At 52.5% G+C, this 19,659-nt stretch overlaps 1 protein-coding gene across 1 annotated transcript in view; it reads left to right on the forward strand.

Moving 5' to 3' along the window:
- Positions 1-19,659, forward strand: part of adap2 (ArfGAP with dual PH domains 2) — a 41,224-nt gene that overhangs the window by 5,256 nt on the left and 16,309 nt on the right. The window contains exons 2-3 of the mRNA XM_038776937.1: positions 15,594-15,724; positions 16,996-17,087. Coding sequence (XP_038632865.1) covers positions 15,594-15,724; positions 16,996-17,087 — 223 coding nt within the window. The remainder of the gene's footprint in view (positions 1-15,593; positions 15,725-16,995; positions 17,088-19,659) is intronic.

Genomic DNA, 19,659 nt, shown 5'->3' on the forward strand with positions numbered 1-19,659 from the left:
CCGGATCCGAGGGCTCCCTGCCCCCTTCCCCTGCCGATTAGCCATACCCCATCCCTTGCCCACCCCCGGCCAGCGTACCCCGCTCTGCCAGTTTCCCACGGCGGCAACTCCCCCCCTCCAGCACCCCCTGCATCCTCCAGCTCCTTCCTGACCGTTTCAGCAGCAGCCCGGTACCCCCCCCGCCCCACTCCCCTCCCCCCCAGGCTAGGGCCCCTCCTAGCCGCGCTCCCCCATCTACAGCACTCCCGTGAGCCAGCTACCTTCTGCTGACCCCGGCGACTCCCGCCCTACTTTCGGCTCCTCCCAACGTGGGACTGCCCCTTCTCCATTGTGCCCGTCAATGAGTCCACCCTCCCCCTGCTCCTGCGCGGGAAAAGAAAACACGCCCCCACCCTCTCACAGCACGGGAACCCCGCAGAAAGCCCGCGCTTTCCCCCTACCCGGCCCCGCCTCCTCCAGGGCCACTCCCATTGTCAGTCCCCCCCACCAGCTCCCCGAACTCCCCGTTTACCCCTCTGCCCGAACCCGTCCACCCAACCCCTGCTTAAAAACCCATAAAGAAAAAACCCGTACGACATCACCCCACCCACCCTAAAGCCACCCCACATCTTACCCTAAACCCAGCAAATACAAATACAGTATAAATAAATACAGTATTATACAGCATCCCCCATCAGGGGGACCCTCAGTTTGAGTCCAGCTTCTCGGCTTGCACAAAGGCCCACGCCTCCTCCGGGGACTCAAAATAGTGGTGTCAATCCTTATAGGTGACCCACAGACGCGCCGGCTGCAACATTCCAACCTTCACCCTCCGTCTGTGTAGCTCCGCCTTCGTCCGGTTAAACCCGGCCCTCCGCCTCGCCACCTCCGCACTCCAGTCCTGGAAGATCCGCACCTCCATGTTCTCCCATTTGCTGCTCCGCTCCTTCTTGGCCCACCGGAGCACACACTCACGATCCACGAACCGGTGGAACCTCACCAACACCGCCCGCGGCGGCTCGTTCGGCTTGGGCCTCCTAGCCAGAATTCTGTGGGCCCCCTCCAACTCCAGGGGCCCCTGGAAGGACCCAGCCCCCATCAGTGAGTTTAGCATCATCACCACATAGGCCGCTAGGTCTGACCCCTCCAGCCCCTCCGTGAGGCCCAGGATCCGCAAATTCTTCCTCCTCGACCGGTTGTCCAGCTCCTCGAACCGCTCCTGCCATCTTTTAGGGAGCGCCTCGTGCATCTCCACCTTCCCCACCTCGGCCACGACCTCGTCCTCCCTTTCGGAGGCCTGCTGCTGCAGCTCCCGGTTCGCAGCCCCCTGGGCTGTCTGGGTCTCCATCAGTTCCCTGTTGGTTACCTTCAGGGACTCCAGCAGCTCCAACTTCAGCTCCTGGAAGCAGCGCAGCAGAATCGTCTGCTGCTCCTGGACCCACTTCCTCATCTCCTCAAGGCCTTCGCCGGCCGCCATTTTGTTTTTCTACCCCCGATTTTTCCTAGGTGTTTCCGACGGTTTTCTCACTGCCCCACTCCTGGTCCGGACCATGGGACCATTGGGGTCGACTCCTGGGCTCCTCCCCCGTTGGGATTCGCCGCCTCAGCTCCGTTGGGGGCCCTGAAAAGAGCCCCAAAGTCCGTTATTCGCGGGAGCCGCCGAATGTGCGGCTCAACTGCGCATCGCCGCCACCGGAAGTCCCCAACTGGCTAACCGATAGAAGACAGAGAGTGGTGGTGGATGGCAAATATTCAGCCTGGAGCCCAGTTACCAGTGGCGTGCCGCAGGGATCGGTTCTGGGTCCTCTGCTGTTTGTGATTTTCATTAACGACTTGGATGAGGGAGTTGAAGGGTGGGTCAGTAAATTTGCAGACGATACGAAGATTGGTGGAGTTGTGGATAGTGGGGAGGGCTGTTGTTGGCTACAAAGAGACATAGACAGGATGCAGAGCTGGGCTGAGAAGTGGCAGATGGCGTTTAACCCTGAAAAGTGTGAGGTTGTCCATTTTGGAAGGACAAATATGAATGCGGAATACAGGGTTAACGGTAGGGTTCTTGGCAATGTGGAGGAGCAGAGAGATCTTGGGGTCTATATTCATAGATCTTTGAAAGTTTCCACTCAAGTGGATAGAGCTGTGAAGAAGGCCTATGGTGTGTTAGTGTTCATTAGCAGAGGGATTGAATTTAAGAGCCGTGAGGTGATGATGCAGTACAAAACCTTGGTAAAGCCACATTTGGAGTACTGTGTGCAGTTCTGGTCGCCTCATTTTAGGAAGGATGTGGAAGCTTTGGAAAAGTTGCAAAGGAGATTTACCAGGATGTTGCCTGGAATGGAGAGTAGGTCTTACGAGGAAAGGTTGAGGGTGCTAGGCCTTTTCTCATTAGAACGGAGAAGGATGAGGGGCGACTTGATAGAGGTTTATAAGATGATCAGGGGAATAGATAGAGTAGACAGTCAGAGACTTTTCCCCCGGGTGGAACAAACCATTATAAGGGGACATAAATTTAAGGTGAATGGTGGAAGATATAGAGGGGATGTCAGATGTAGGTTCTTTACCCAGAGAGTAGTGGGGGCATGGAATGCATTGCCCGTGGAAGTAGTTGAGTCGGAAACATAAGGGACCTTCAAGCGGCTATTGGATAGGTACATGGATTAGGGTAGAATGATGGGGTGTAGAACGATGGGGTGCAGATTCATTTGTTCTTAATCTGGGACAAAAGTACGGCTCAACATGGTGGGCCAAAGGGCCTGTTCTGTGCTGTATTTTTCTATGTTCTATGATCGACCTGCACATCTTTGGGTGGTGGGGTGAAACCAATGGGGTGGTGGGGGTGAAACCCATGGGGTGGTGGGGGTGAAACCCATCCAGACACGGGCACAAAGTGCAAACTCCACAGGGCCAGTGACCTGGGATCCACCCTGAACCCCTCGATTAGATTCCAGTCTGTAACTCACTCCCGGGTATCTGTTATTGTGTATATAAACCACCCCGAACCCCTCGATTAGATTCCAGTCTGTAACTCACTCCCAGGTATCTGTTGTTCTATATATAAACCAACCCGAACCCCTCGATTAGATTCCAGTCTGTAACTCACTCCTGGGTATCTGTTATTCTATATATAAACCACCCTGAACTCCTCGATTAGATTCCAGTCTGTAACTCACTCCTGGGTATCTGTTATTCTATATATAAACCACCCTGAACTCCTCGATTAGATTCCAGTCTGTAACTCACTCCCGGGTATCTGTTATTCTATATATAAACCACCCGAACCCCTTGATTAGATTCCAGTCTGTAACTCACTCCCGGGTATCTGTTATTCTATATATAAACCACCCTGAACCCCTTGGTTAGATTTCAGTCTGTAACTCACTCCTGGGTATCTGTTATTCTGTATATAAACCACCCTGAACCCCTCGATTAGATTTCAGTCTGTAACTCACTCCTGGGTATCTGTTATTCTATAGATAAACCACCCTGAACCCCTCAAAGAGATTCCAGTCTATAACTCATTCACGTTGTCTGTTATTCTAAATATAAACAACCCCGAACCTCTTGATTAGATTCCAGTCTGTCACTCACTCCCAGGTACTTATTATTCTATATATAAACCACCCTGAACCCCTCGATTAGATTCCAGTCTGTAACTCACTCCCGGGTATCTGTTATTCTATATATAAACCACCCTGAACCCCTTGATTATATTCCAGTCTGTAACTCACTCCCGGGTATCTGTTATTCTATATATAAACCACCCTGAACCACTCGATTAGATTCCAGTCTGTAACTCACTCCCGGGTATCTGTTATTCTATATATAAACCACTCTGAACCCCTCGATTAGATTCCATTCTGTAACTCACTCCCGGGTATCTGTTATTCTGTATATAAACCACCCTGAACCCCTCGATTTGATTCCAGTCTGTAACTCACTCTCGGGTATCTGTTATTCTATATATAAACCACCCTGAACCCCTCGATTAGATTCCAGTCTGTAACTCACTCCCGGGTATCTGTTATTGTGTATATAAACCACCCCGAACCCCTCGATTAGATTCCAGTCTGTAACTCACTCCCGGGTATCTGTTATTCTATATATAAACCACCCCGAACCCCTCGATTAGATTCCAGTCTGTAACTCACTCCCGGGTATCTGTTATTCTATATAAACCACCCTGAACCCCTCGATTAGATTCCAGTCTGTAACTCACTCCCAGGTATCTGTTATTCTATATATAAACCATCCTGAACCCCTCGATTAGATTCCAGTCTGTAACTCACTCCCAGGTATCTGTTATTCTATATATAAACCACCCTGAACCCCTCGATTAGATTCCAGTCTGTAACTCACTCCCAGGTATCTGTTATTCTATATATAAACCACCCCGAACCCCTCGATTAGATTCCATTCTGTAACTCACTCCCGGGTATCTGTTATTCCAGATATAAACCATGCTGAACGCCTTGACTAGATTCCAGCCTGTAACTCACTCCTTAGTGTCTATTATCTTTACTAAAATGTATTCTTTTACAGGATGTGGGAGTTGCTCGCCACACTAGCGCCTGTCTTCTCCATTCCTAATTGTGCTTGAGAATGGCTGCAGTCCATATGTTGTAGATTTACCCATAGTACATAGACCCTCTGAACCCCTCAGTTATACTTCAGCCTCGGCAGCTATTGATTATTTAAATGAGTCACAGGAATGGCTTTACTGCAGATCAGGATTATAATGGCTGGGTTGTGAGTAATAGGGTGTCATTCACATGAGGGATGAACTCACCGGCTTGCCACACCTCAGTTTAGGTCCAACTTTCTACTAACTTTTTTGAAAGTTGCATTTTGCATTGATGAAAATAGTACAGAGCAAGCGAAGTGTTGAACTGACAGGAAATGGTCTGCAAAGTGAGCAAATTCTCTGAATACAGAATGGACTTGAGGTTTTTGATAAATATATAAAGCTGCTGGGTGTGGTTTTAGTACAGAATCAGTATGCGTGGAGGAGCTAATCTCATTCAAATTACGTACCCTACCCTGTCTCACATTAGAACAGTAACTAAACTTCAAAAGGACTCGCTTTGGGATGTTATATAAACACAAATCTTTCTTTCAACCAGAAGCTCTTAATTTCCACCATCCCAGAAGAACTTTTATGGCTTTCCTCGTGCACCTACCTGGAAACCATCCTGCTCGTGTTTACAAATACAAATGGAGTCTTTTTTGTTATGGGACAACTGAGCAAGAAAATCAGGCCTAACAAACCCTGAGCTGCTTACCCAGAGTGTCACTGCCGCAATGGGAGATTTACTAAGTAGTGTCCAAACGAAGGGCGAGATGTGACACTGGGACTGCGGCGCTGAGGTCCCGGGTTCGATTCCCGGCTCTGGGTCACTGTCCGTGTGGAGTTTGCACATTCTCCCCGTGTCTGCGTGGGTTTCACCCCCACAACCCAAAGATGTGCAGGCTAGGTGGATTGGCCACGCTAAATTGCCCCTTAAATGTCGTGCCTAAACGTTAGGTGGGATTACGGGGTTACAGGGATAGGGCGGAGGTGAGGGCTTGGGTAGGGTGCTTTTTCCAAGGGCCATGTGGGCCCAATGGGCCGAATGGCCTCCTTCTGCACTGTAAATTCTGTGAAATACAGTCAGTGTGGAGGAGCTGAACATCTTTCCCGTGACCATTCTGCTCCCTTTTACATTAAAGGGCAAATGTGAGTTGCTGTAATTGTTGTTAATCAGTTACAGCATAACCGTTCACATTTGGACCCTGCGTTCTCATTCAGCCCAGCCTGAGGGTATGTCCGATAGCCTCGCCTTTAAAACGTGCATGAAAACTTCCACAAAGAGTGAAGACTTACACTTATTTAAAAAAAAAAATTTAGAGTACCCAATTATTTTTTCCAATTAAGGGGCAATTTAGCATGGCCAATCTACCTACCCTGCACATCTTTGGGTTGTGGTGGCGAAACCCACACAGACATGGGGAGAACGTGCAAACTCCACACAGACAGTGACCCAGGGCCGGGATTCGAACCCAGGTCCTCAGCGCCGTAGGCAGCAATGCAAACCACTGTGCCACCGTGCTGCCCCTAGACTTACACTTATAAGGGATGGCAGGGCGCGCAGTGGTTAGCACTGTTGGCTCATGGCGCCGAGGTCCAAGGTTCGATCCCGGCCCCGGGTCACTGTCCGTGTGGAGTTTGCACATTCTCCCCATGTTTGTGTGGGTCTCACCGCCCACAACCCAAAGATGTGCTGGGTAGGTGGATTGGCCATGCTAAATTGCCCCTTAATTGGAAAAACTGATTTGGGTACTTGAAATTTAAAAAAAAAGACTTGCATTTATATTGTCCCTCTCACAACCACTGACCATTCCAAAATACATAACAATCAGTGATGACCTTTGAAGCATAGTCACCTGTGTAATGTAGGAAACACGGCAATCGGTTTACACAAAGCAAGATCCCAATACCAACAGTGTGACAATGAGCAGAGAATCTCTTTTTCTGGTGTCAACTGAGAGATAAATATTGACCGGGTCACCAGGGAAATAGCATAATGGGGTGTTCTACATCCACCAGAGAGGGCACACAGGGCCTCAGTTTAATACCTCATCGGGAAGATGGCATGCCCGACAGTGCGGCACTCCATCAGTACTGACCCTCTGACAGTGCGGCACTTCCTCAGTACTGACCCTCTGACAGTGCAGCACTCCCTCAGTACTGACCCTCTGACAGTGCAGCACTCCCTCAGTACTGACCATCTGACAGTGCAGCACTCCCTCAGTACTGACCCTCTGACAGTGCAGCACTCCCTCAGTACTGACCCTCTGACAGTGCGGCACTCCCTCAGTACTGACCATCTGACAGTGCAGCACTCCCTCAGTACTGACCCTCTGACAGTGCGGCACTCCCTCTGTACTCACCCTCTGACAGTGCAGCACTCCCTCAGTACTGACCCTCTGACAGTGCAGCACTCCCTCAGTACTGACCCTCTGACAGTGCGGCACTCCCTCAGTACTGACCCTCTGACAGTGCAGCACTCCCTCAGTACTGACCCTCTGACAGTGCAGCCCTCCCTCAGTACTGACCCTCTGACAGTGCGGCATACCCTCAGTACTGACCCTCTGACAGTGCAGCACTCCCTCAGTACTGATCCTCTGACAGTGCGGCACTCCCTCAGTACTGACCCTCTGACAGTGCTACACTCCCTCAGTACTGACCCTCTGACAGTGCGGCACTCCCTCAGTACTGACCCTCTGACAGTGCAGCACTCTCTCAGTACTGACCCTCTGACAGTGCAGTACTCCCTCAGTACTGACCCTCTGACAGTGCGGCGCTCCCTCAGTACTGACCCTCTGACAGTGCGGCACTCCCTCAGTACTGACCCTCTGACAGTGCGGCACTCCCTCAGTACTGACCCTCTGACAGTGCGGCACTCCCTCAGTACTGACCCTCTGACAGTGCAGCACTCCCTCAGTACTGACCCTCTGACAGTGCAGCACTCCCTCAGTACTGACCCTCTGACAGTGCAGCACTCCCTCAGTACTGACCCTCTGACAGTGCGGCACACCCTCAGTACTGACCCTCTGACAGTGCGGCACTCCCTCAGTACTGACCCTCTGACAGTGCGGCACTCCCTCAGTACTGACCCTCTGACAGTGCGGCACTCCCTCAGTACTGACCCTCTGACAGTGCGGTACTAGCTGACCCTCTGACTGTGCCCCTGGTGTTTGCCACTTCATACTCTCCAAATTGGCATTTTGTGAGGTTGAGAATCCCAGAGATGGGTGGGCAGTGGAGGGTCCAGAACAAGGAGGCAGAATCTTTAAAATGGAGTGCTGCTGTTGTGGAGTGTTGTCAGGAGGGACCTCTGCAAAACAAAAAGATACGGCGGGCTACATATCAGGAACTCTCCCCCCAAAACAGTCAGGTTAGACGGTGTGAACTGAAAATGGTTGTTGGTTTGGGGTACTGAGGGTGACCCACCCCCCCCCCCCCCCCCCCCCACCCCCCACACCCCTCCCCCCCTCCCCCCCCTCCCCCCGCCCCGGGTAAATGGAGTTAAGATACAGAACAACCTGGATTTCAGTGAATAGTGCACAGGTTTGAGGGGCTAAATGACCTGTTCCTGTTCCCACATTCCCATCTGAGGGAAGAGGCTGAGCTGTGCTTCCTTTTGCAGTTGAATAGTCTGGATATCACCAGCTCGGCTCACTGACACTGGCAGGTCTGAGCCCAGACACTGCACCCCAGCTGTGCCTGTGCTGGATGAAGGCAGAGAGCTGGTTGCCGTTTGGTAAAGATCCCTTGGCCCTGACCTGGCACTGGTCTGGGTCTAGTCCCCGCGAGTCGAGCTGATACAGCACCTTCCAAGTTGCTGACAGGACAATGCAACTGGGCAATATTGGTGCAAAGCAGCACTTAGTTAAGGAGAAGTGAAATTTCAGATTTCTTTCTGAGCGCCCAGCTTCCTGAAAAGACAGAACTGCATCACTGAGCGTGCAGGGTCCCACCCCGTGAGGGGACCAATCGGCAGTACGGACTGTTCAGGGTCAGCCCCCAGAATCCACTCTCTCTGCACACGCTGCCTGATCTACCCAAAGCAGACTGCATTCATATAGCACCTTTCACAACCTCACTTTATAGCCCACGAGATACTTTTGAAACGCAGTCTCGGTTGTAGAAACACGGCAAGCCGATTTCTACACAGCAAGATCCCGCAGACCGCAGATTCCCGGCCTGGGTCACTGTCTGTGCGGAATCTGCACGTTCTCCCCGTGTCTGCGTGGGTTTCCTCCGGGTGCTCCGGTTTCCTCCCACAACTCTCAAAAGACGTGCTTGTTAGGTGAATTGGACATTCTGAATTCTCCCCCAGTGTATCCGAACAGACGACTGGGGGATTCACACAGTAACTTCATTGCAGTGTTAACATAAGCCTACGTGTGACAATAACAAAGATTATTATGATAATGACCGGATTTCACAGAAATCCTGCAGCGCAGGAGGAGGAATTTAGCTCACAGACCCTCTGACAGAGCGCCCTATCCCTCTAACCCCATAACACCACCTCACCTTTTGGACACAAAGGAACAATTTAGCATGGCCAATCGTTTAACCTGCGTGACTTTGGACTGTGGGAGGAAACCCACGCACACACGGGGAGAACGTGCAAACTTTGCACAGTGACCCAAGGCCGAATTGAGCCCGGGTCCCAGGCGCTGTGAGGCAGCAGAGCTAACCACTGTGCTACATTCTGATAATCTTTTTTTAAGAAATTTAGAGCACCCAATTCATTTGTTCCAATTAAGGGGCACTTTAGCGTGGCCAATCCACCTACCCTGCACATCTTTGGGTTGTGGGGGCGAAACCCAAGCAGACACGGGGAGAATGTGCAAACTCCACACGGACAGTGACCCAGAGCCGGGATCGAACCTGGGACCTTGGCTCAGTGAGGCTGCAGTGCTAACCACTGCGCCACCGTGCTGCCCCATAATCTTTTTTTTAAACTGATGTTTGAAGGATAATTATTGGTCTGAGGACACGGGTCGGATCGCCCACTTCTTTCAGCCCGGGATCTTTAAAGGTCTCCCTAAATGGGCAGGTGGAGCATTAGTTTCACGTCTCATCCAAACAAACCTACTCTGACAGTGCAGCACTCCCTCAGTACTGACCCTCTGACAGTGCAGCACTCCCTCAGTACTGACCCTCTGACAGTGCAGCACTCCCTCAGTACTGACCCTCTGACAGTGCAGCGCTCCCTCAGTACTGACCCTCTGACAGTGCAGCACTCCCTCAGTACTGACCCTCTGACAGTGCAGCACTCCCTCAATACTGACCCTCTGACAGTGCGGCACTCCCTGAGTACTGACCCTCTGACAGTGCGGCACTCCCTCAGTACTGACCCTCTGACAGTGCGGCACTCCCTCAGTACTGACCCTCTGACAGTGCGGCACTCCCTCAGTACTGACCCTCTGACAGTGCAGCACCCTCAATACTGACCCTCCAACACTACAGCACTCCCTCAGTACTGACCCTCTGACAGTGCAGCACTCCCTCAGTACTGACCATCTGACAGTGCAGCACTCCCTCAGTACTGACCCTCTGACAGTGCAGCACTCTCTCAGTACTGACCCTCTGACAGTGCAGCACTCCCTCAGTACTGACCCTCTGACAGTGCAGCACTCCCTCAGTACTGACTCTCTGACTGTGCAGCACTCCCTCAGTACTGATCCTCTGACAGTGCGGCGCTCCCTCAGTACTGACCCGCTGACAGTGCAGCACTCCCTCAGTACTGACCCTCTGACAGTGCAGCACTCCCTCAGTACCGACCCTCTGACAGTGCAGCACTCCCTCAGTACTGACCCTCTGACAGTACAGCACTCCCTCAGTACTGACCCTCTGACAGTGCAGCACTCCCTCAGTACTGACCCTCTGACAGTGCGGCACTCCCTCAGTACTGGCCCTCTGACAGTGCGGCACTCCCTCAGTACTGACCCTCTGACAGTGCGGCGCTCCCTCAGTACTGACCCTCTGACAGTGCGGCACACCCTTAGTACTGACCCTCTGACAGTGCAGCGCTCCCTCAGTACTGACCCTCTGACAGTGCGGCACACCCTCAGTACTGACCCTCTGACAGTGCAGCACTCCCTCAGTACTGACCCTCTGACAGTGCGGCACTCCCTCAGTACTGGCCCTCTGACAGTGCGGCACTCCCTCAGTACTGACCCTCTGACAGTGCGGCGCTCCCTCAGTACTGACCCTCTGACAGTGCGGCAAACCCTTAGTACTGACCCTCTGACAGTGCAGCACTCCCACAGTACTGACCCTCTGACAGTGCAGCACTCTCTCAGTACTGACCCTCTGACAGTGCAGCACTCCCTCAGTACTGTCCCTCTGACAGTGCGGCAGTCCCTCAGTACTGACCCTCTGACAGTGCGGCACTCCCTCAGTACTGACCCTCTGACAGTGCGGCACTCCCTCAGTACTGACCCTCTGACAGTGCAGCACTCCCTCAGTACTGACCCTCTGACAGTGCAGTACTCCCTCAGTACTGACCCTCTGACAGTGCGGCACTCCCTCAGTACTGACCCTCTGACAGTGCGGCACTCCCTCAGTACTGACCCTCTGACAGTGCGGCACTCCCTCAGTACTGACCCTCTGACAGTGCGGCACTCCCTCAGTACTGACCCTCTGACAGTGCAGCACTCCCTCAGTACTGACCCTCTGACAGTGCAGTACTCCCTCAGTACTGACCCTCTGACAGTGCGGCACTCCCTCAGTACTGACCCTCTGACAGTGCGGCACTCCCTCAGTACTGACCCTCTGACAGTGCGGCACTCCCTCAGTACTGACCCTCTGACAGTGCAGCACTCCCTCAGTACTGACCCTCTGACAGTGCGGCACTCCCTCAGTGCTGACCCTCTGACAGTGCGGCACTCCCTCAGTACTGACCCTCTGACAGTGCGGCACTCCCTCAGTACTGACCCTCTGACAGTGCAGCACTCCCTCAGTACTGACCCTCTGACAGTGCGGCACTCCCTCAGTACTGACCCTCTGACAGTGCGGCACTCCCTCAGTACTGACCCTCTGACAGTGCGGCACTCCCTCAGTACTGACCCTCTGACAGTGCAGCACTCCCTCAGTACTGACCCTCTGACAGTGCAGCACTCCCTCAGTACTGACCCTCTGACAGTGCAGCACTCCCTCAGTACTGACCCTCTGACAGTGCGGCACACCCTCAGTACTGACCCTCTGACAGTGCGGCACTCCCTCAGTACTGACCCTCTGACAGTGCGGCACTCCCTCAGTACTGACCCTCTGACAGTGCGGCACTCCCTCAGTACTGACCCTCTGACAGTGCGGTACTAGCTGACCCTCTGACTGTGCCCCTGGTGTTTGCCACTTCATACTCTCCAAATTGGCATTTTGTGAGGTTGAGAATCCCAGAGATGGGTGGGCAGTGGAGGGTCCAGAACAAGGAGGCAGAATCTTTAAAATGGAGTGCTGCTGTTGTGGAGTGTTGTCAGGAGGGACCTCTACAAAACAAAAAGATACGGCGGGCTACATATCAGGAACTCTCCCCCCAAAACAGTCAGGTTAGACGGTGTGAACTGAAAATGGTTGTTGGTTTGGGGTACTGAGGGTGACCCACCCCCCCCCCCCCCCCACCCCCCCACACCCCCCCCCCCCCCTCCCCCCCCTCCCCCCGCCCCGCCCCGGGTAAATGGAGTTAAGATACAGAACAACCTGGATTTCAGTGAATAGTGCACAGGTTTGAGGGGCTAAATGACCTGTTCCTGTTCCCACATTCCCATCTGAGGGAAGAGGCTGAGCTGTGCTTCCTTTTGCAGTTGAATAGTCTGGATATCACCAGCTCGGCTCACTGACACTGGCAGGTCTGAGCCCAGACACTGCACCCCAGCTGTGCCTGTGCTGGATGAAGGCAGAGAGCCGGTTGCCGTTTGGTAAAGATCCCTTGGCCCTGACCTGGCACTGGTCTGGGTCTAGTGCCCGCGAGTCGAGCTGATACAGCACCTTCCAAGTTGCTGACAGGACAATGCAACTGGGCAATATTGGTGCAAAGCAGCACTTAGTTAAGGAGAAGTGAAATTTCAGATTTCTTTTCTGAGCGCCCAGCTTCCTGAAAAGACAGAACTGCATCACTGAGCGTGCAGGTCCCACCCCGTGAGGGGACCAATCGGCAGTACGGACTGTTCAGGGTCAGCCCCCAGAATCCACTCTCTCTGCACACGCTGCCTGATCTACCCAAAGCAGACTGCATTCATATAGCACCTTTCACAACCTCACTTTATAGCCCACGAGATACTTTTGAAACGCAGTCTCGGTTGTAGAAACACGGCAAGCCGATTTCTACACAGCAAGATCCCGCAGACCGCAGATTCCCGGCCTATGTCACTGTCTGTGCGGAATCTGCACGTTCTCCCCGTGTCTGCGTGGGTTTCCTCCGGGTGCTCCGGTTTCCTCCCACAACTCTCAAAAGACGTGCTTGTTAGGTGAATTGGACATTCTGAATTCTCCCCCAGTGTATCCGAACAGACGACTGGGGGATTCACACAGTAACTTCATTGCAGTGTTAACATAAGCCTACGTGTGACAATAACAAAGATTATTATGATAATGACCGGATTTCACAGAAATCCTGCAGCGCAGGAGGAGGAATTTAGCTCACAGACCCTCTGACAGAGCGCCCTATCCCTCTAACCCCATAACACCACCTCACCTTTTGGACACAAAGGAACAATTTAGCATGGCCAATCGTTTAACCTGCGTGACTTTGGACTGTGGGAGGAAACCCACGCACACACGGGGAGAACGTGCAAACTTTGCACAGTGACCCAAGGCCGAATTGAGCCCGGGTCCCAGGCGCTGTGAGGCAGCAGAGCTAACCACTGTGCTACATTCTGATAATCTTTTTTTAAGAAATTTAGAGCACCCAATTCATTTGTTCCAATTAAGGGGCACTTTAGCGTGGCCAATCCACCTACCCTGCACATCTTTGGGTTGTGGGGGCGAAACCCAAGCAGACACGGGGAGAATGTGCAAACTCCACACGGACAGTGACCCAGGGCCGAGTCGAACCTGGGACCTTGGCTCAGTGAGGCTGCAGTGCTAACCACTGCGCCACCGTGCTGCCCCATAATCTTTTTTTTAAACTGATGTTTGAAGGATAATTATTGGTCTGAGGACACGGGTCGGATCGCCCACTTCTTTCAGCCCGGGATCTTTAAAGGTCTCCCTAAATGGGCAGGTGGAGCATTAGTTTCACGTCTCATCCAAACAAACCTACTCTGACAGTGCAGCACTCCCTCAGTACTGACCCTCTGACAGTGCAGCACTCCCTCAGTACTGACCCTCTGACAGTGCAGCACTCCCTCAGTACTGACCCTCTGACAGTGCAGCGCTCCCTCAGTACTGACCCTCTGACAGTGCAGCACTCCCTCAGTACTGACCCTCTGACAGTGCAGCACTCCCTCAATACTGACCCTCTGACAGTGCGGCACTCCCTGAGTACTGACCCTCTGACAGTGCGGCACTCCCTCAGTACTGACCCTCTGACAGTGCGGCACTCCCTCAGTACTGACCCTCTGACAGTGCGGCACTCCCTCAGTACTGACCCTCTGACAGTGCAGCACCCTCAATACTGACCCTCCAACACTACAGCACTCCCTCAGTACTGACCCTCTGACAGTGCAGCACTCCCTCAGTACTGACCATCTGACAGTGCAGCACTCCCTCAGTACTGACCCTCTGACAGTGCAGCACTCTCTCAGTACTGACCCTCTGACAGTGCAGCACTCCCTCAGTACTGACCCTCTGACAGTGCAGCACTCCCTCAGTACTGACTCTCTGACTGTGCAGCACTCCCTCAGTACTGATCCTCTGACAGTGCGGCGCTCCCTCAGTACTGACCCGCTGACAGTGCAGCACTCCCTCAGTACTGACCCTCTGACAGTGCAGCACTCCCTCAGTACCGACCCTCTGACAGTGCAGCACTCCCTCAGTACTGACCCTCTGACAGTACAGCACTCCCTCAGTACTGACCCTCTGACAGTGCAGCACTCCCTCAGTACTGACCCTCTGACAGTGCGGCACTCCCTCAGTACTGGCCCTCTGACAGTGCGGCACTCCCTCAGTACTGACCCTCTGACAGTGCGGCGCTCCCTCAGTACTGACCCTCTGACAGTGCGGCACACCCTTAGTACTGACCCTCTGACAGTGCAGCGCTCCCTCAGTACTGACCCTCTGACAGTGCGGCACACCCTCAGTACTGACCCTCTGACAGTGCAGCACTCCCTCAGTACTGACCCTCTGACAGTGCGGCACTCCCTCAGTACTGGCCCTCTGACAGTGCGGCACTCCCTCAGTACTGACCCTCTGACAGTGCGGCGCTCCCTCAGTACTGACCCTCTGACAGTGCGGCAAACCCTTAGTACTGACCCTCTGACAGTGCGGCACTCCCTCAGTACTGACCCTCTGACAGTGCGGCACACCCTCAGTACTGACCCTCTGACAGTGCAGCACTCCCTCAGTACTGACCCTCTGACAGTGCGGCACTCCCTCAGTGCTGACCCTCTGACAGTGCGGCGCTCCCTCAGTACTGACCCTCTGACAGTGCGGCACTCCCTCAGGACTGACCCTCTGACAGTGCGGCACACCCTCAGTACTGACCCTCTGACAGTGCGGCACTCACTCAGTACTGACCCTCTGACAGTGCGGCACTCCCTCAGTACTGACCCTCTGACAGTGCGGCACTCCCTCAGACACTTCTACTCAGTCTCTCTTTATCGTACAATCAGCTCATCCCAGATATCAAACTTGTGAAACTAAAATAAAATCACGTGATCTTTTTTGTCCACGAGAGTTATGGTAGAAATTCAAACACAATATTATTTAATGGTGAAGCAGCGCTGACAGCCACTTTGCTGACAGCTGTGCGCATTCCCTCTGTTAATATGTTTTATTGTGGCTCGGTGACCATTATTTGTTCTGATATTTGCTCTGGGCACTTTTGATGTTTCATTAAGTTGAAGATGTTATCTAAATGTTGTTGTGAAACAATTAACCAGCGATTTCCAATTTCTGCTCCGCTCAGACCCTGACTGGGCCTCCTATACACTCGGAGTGTTCATCTGCCTTCACTGTTCTGGGATCCATCGCAACCTGCCCGGAATCAGCAGAGTCAAATCAATCCGGCTAGATTTCTGGGATGATGAATTAATTGAGGTACAGGCGATGCGCGGACTCCAGTATTACCAGTGCCCCTTGTTCAGAGTTCAGCTGAAGTTTGTACTGGATAGTGATTGTGGCTCAATCTGTGGTTCTGGTTGGTACAGTTATGGGCAGCACAGTGGCGTAGCGGTTAGCACTGCTGCCTCACGGCGCCAAGGTCCCAGGTTCGATCCCGGCTCTGGGTCACTGTCCGTGTGGAGTTTGCACATTCTCCCCATGTCTGCGTGGGTTTCGCCCCCACAACCCAAAGATGTGCAGGGTAGGTGGATTGGCCACGCTAAATTGCCCCTTAATTGGAAAAAAAATGAATTGGGTATTTTAAATGTTTCTTTAAAAGATTGGTACAGTTACAGCTTGTCCACAATCAGGTTACTTTGTTTTTTCCCCAATTTAACTGGTTCCCAGGATGGTGGTAACCCTGGCAGATTGACTGCCTACCCCTGATGATAATGGCCCACCTTCTCGAATTGCCGCAGTCTGTGTGGTTTTTCTTTGTGAGAATTGATGGGCCTGAGTGGCTGAACAGACCACTTCGGAGAACCACTGGGACTCGGCGACGCTGGGTATGAGACGGGGGTCACATGTAGGCCGCGGTCATCGTGTTTCCTTGTGACAGGTGAATAGTCGAGCTGTCCTGTCAGTGCCAGGATCGTTCATTTGTGCCGAGTAAATTCAGAGAACTTTGGGAGTCACAGGATTGTTACGGTGCAGAAGGAAGCCAATTGGACACGAGCTCCCCAAACGAACATCGTGACTTTGTGCCATTTCCCTGTACCCCTGCACATTCATTCCCTCTGGAACAGCTCCATTGAACCTGCCTCCACCACACATCCAAGCGGCACAATCCAGACCCCATCCACTCGGTGTGTGAAAATGTTGTTTCTCACATCGCATTTGCTTCTTCTGCAAATCACTTTAAATCTGTGCCCCCTCGCTCTCAATTCTTTTACGGGCGGCAACAGTTTCTCCCTGTCCACTCCATCCGACTCCCTGACAATTTTGAACATGGTTCGAGACTGATATGAGCTCAGTCAGGAAACGAGATGAGGTATCAGAGGCTGTGGGGGAACACCTTTGGGAAGACTTGGGGATGAGAGGGAAATGATTAACAAGTAAAGAAACCCGAGTTAACGAGCCACTCTGTGATGAATTATTAGGTAATAGCTTCAAGTCTAAGATCTTGAGTGTAGATCAGTGATGGACAAAAGTTTCATTTCAACCTCTGCACTTGACACTAATAAAGAATCTTTTTTTTGTGTGTGTAGTGCATGAGGAAACATGGCAACCGGGTGGCGAAGAAATATTACGAAGCAAACATCCCTCCTTTCTACTACAAGCCACAAGCTTCAGACTGTGTGTAAGGAGAAACCATTCACTGTGGTCAGATGGGTCAGAGGGGAAACCAATGCTTTGCCACACAGTTAGTCGCATGGGAGGGAAATTCAGCCTCACAAGTCTGTCCCACTGTTCAACTGCTTTGTCATGTTCTTTGCATCATTTCCATTTTTTAGTGAGAAATTCTGGGTGGGATTGTCCCACCCTGTTGCACCCAGCGCCGATCTCGTTACACCAGGTGAATAGCGAGAGGCCCAACCATTTGCCATTGACCCGGCCCGCTCCCAATGGCGAGATCAGGGTCCCGCCCTAAATGGCAGGAAGCTCATTGAGCCCAATTTGGGTTCATTTCAATCTCATTAGCGAGATTGAAGTCGAATGCAGCGGCCTCCCGGGAGTCATCAGACTTCCCAGCGAGAAAATACACGAGTGTGGTTTAATACTCCCAGATAAAAACAGGAACCTGGCCCAATGGCTACCGATTGGCCATGTTAAATTGCTCTTAGTGTCCAAAATGGTTAGATGGGGTTATTGGGTTACGATGGAAGTGACAGCTAAAGTGGGTCGGTGCAGACTCGATGGGCTGAATGGCCTCCTTCTGTACTGTATGTTCTATGAGGGGAAATGAGACAGTAAGTAGGCATCATCATTGACATGCAGCTAAAGGCCATCATTGCTATCTGGGCTTTTAATTATCCACTCCTGTTTACACAAAGGATCAGGCCCATGCTATGAAGTTGCAATTAACCTCCAATTTACAGACAAAAGAAGCCATCAGACTCTGTAATGGGCTAATAACTGGTCAGATCAGAGTATCCCAGAAGACAATGGATCTTGAGTAAACCACCCCGGCTGAACTGGGGCATTCTGTTTATTCCCGTTGACAAGTTTAAGTCTAGGGCAACACGCAGGCAGTGGTTAGCACTGCTGCCTCAGGGCGCCGAGGTCCAGGTTCGATCTCGGCCCTGGGTCACTGTCCGTGTGGAGTTTGCACATTCTCCCCGTGTTTGCGTGGATTTCACCCCCACAACCCAAAGATGTGCAGGGTAGGTGGATTGGACACACTAAATTGCCCCTTAATTGGAAAAATGAATTGGGTACTCTGAATTTATTTTTAAAAAGTTTAAGTCTGAATGTAACTCAGGCCAGGTATGGGTGTGTACCTCTGGCTCAGGTGTGTACCTCTGGCTCAGGTGTGTACCTCTGACTCAGGTGTGTACCTCTGACTCAGGTGTGTACCTCTGGCTCAGGTGTGTACCTCTGGCTCAGGTGTGTACCTCTGACTCAGGTGTATACCTCTGGCTCAGGTGTGTACCTCTGACTCAGGTGTGTACCTCTGACTCAGGTGTGTACCTCTGACTCAGGTGTGTACCTCTGACTCAGGTGTGTACCTCTGGCTCAGTGCTGGCAGTTTTACCCTCAGTTTGTTAACTCCTAAATTGCCCACTACATCTTTGATCCCATTTCTGGATCCAATTCCCTCACATCTCCGAATCGTAACAGGCGGGACAGTCATGGGAAGGGTGGGGGAGGCTTGGGATTTATGGGGGTCCCGGAGTGGAAGACCAAACTAATTGTTGGTCTCTCCTCCAATTCCTTCCAGATACAAATCTGTTTGCTGGAGTGGATCCTGCGGAGGATGCTTTCACTCTGCTTGTTGCAGCTGAGATGGGCAGGTGCCAGAGACGGCAGCAAGGCCATCGCAGGCTGGAGGAAGCATCACATGTGTTAGGGACCACTGCACACCCTGAAGCCCCGGCTGCCCGTTATTCTGAGGAGGGACCCAGAAGGGGAGGTCAGCGACGTGCCAGGGTGTACAGGAGCCGTTGGTTCTTCCATGAACTGTCGGATGGCCTATGCCGGAGAGGACTGTGTCTCAACAGAGACGCAGTGCGGCACCTGTGCCAAGTCCCTGTGGACATAGCAGCCCATGGAGAAGGAGGATACCTGCTCCTGGTGGGCGTGAAGGTCACTACATCACTATATTTCTACACCACCTCGAGACATTCCAAAGCTCGAGCTGGGACCTGTGTGGCACTTCAATCACTGGACCACAGGTGTATCCGGGAGGTGACGTAGGTTTGCATGCTCAGGCATTTGACTATATCACCTGCGCCCTGCACCAGGCCCACCAAGATGCCTGGGCTACAAGATTCGCGCCATTGCCGGGATACCCCAGGTCCATGGGGCGATCGATGACACGCATGCCACCCTGCAGGCATCAGGGAATACCCTACATTAACAGGAGGGGGTTCTGATTTCTGCATGCAACCTTGTTCCAGATGTGTTCTGGACCGGAGTGTTTTCCCGCTGGCGTTGTGGAGAATCGGGTGCGAGGAGAAGACAGCAGCTGGGCCTTCATGTGCACCCCATTAGATTGATGCAAATCTGCCTCAGGCCAGCCCCCAGTGGGTTTCCCAGTCACCCATGGTGGGCACCGGCAGGAAGTCCCTTGGGAAATTCACGCTGGAGTAAAACCAATTTTGGGGCCTCCCATCCCACCATTGAACCCTCTGGTCTGGGCCAATAGTACTGGAGAGAAATGGGGACCTTGATCCAACTCAGGGACTCCATACAAACAAACCCAATGTAGA

Source organism: Scyliorhinus canicula, chromosome 18 (assembly GCF_902713615.1).
Source record: "Scyliorhinus canicula chromosome 18, sScyCan1.1, whole genome shotgun sequence".
NCBI lineage: Eukaryota > Metazoa > Chordata > Chondrichthyes > Carcharhiniformes > Scyliorhinidae > Scyliorhinus > Scyliorhinus canicula.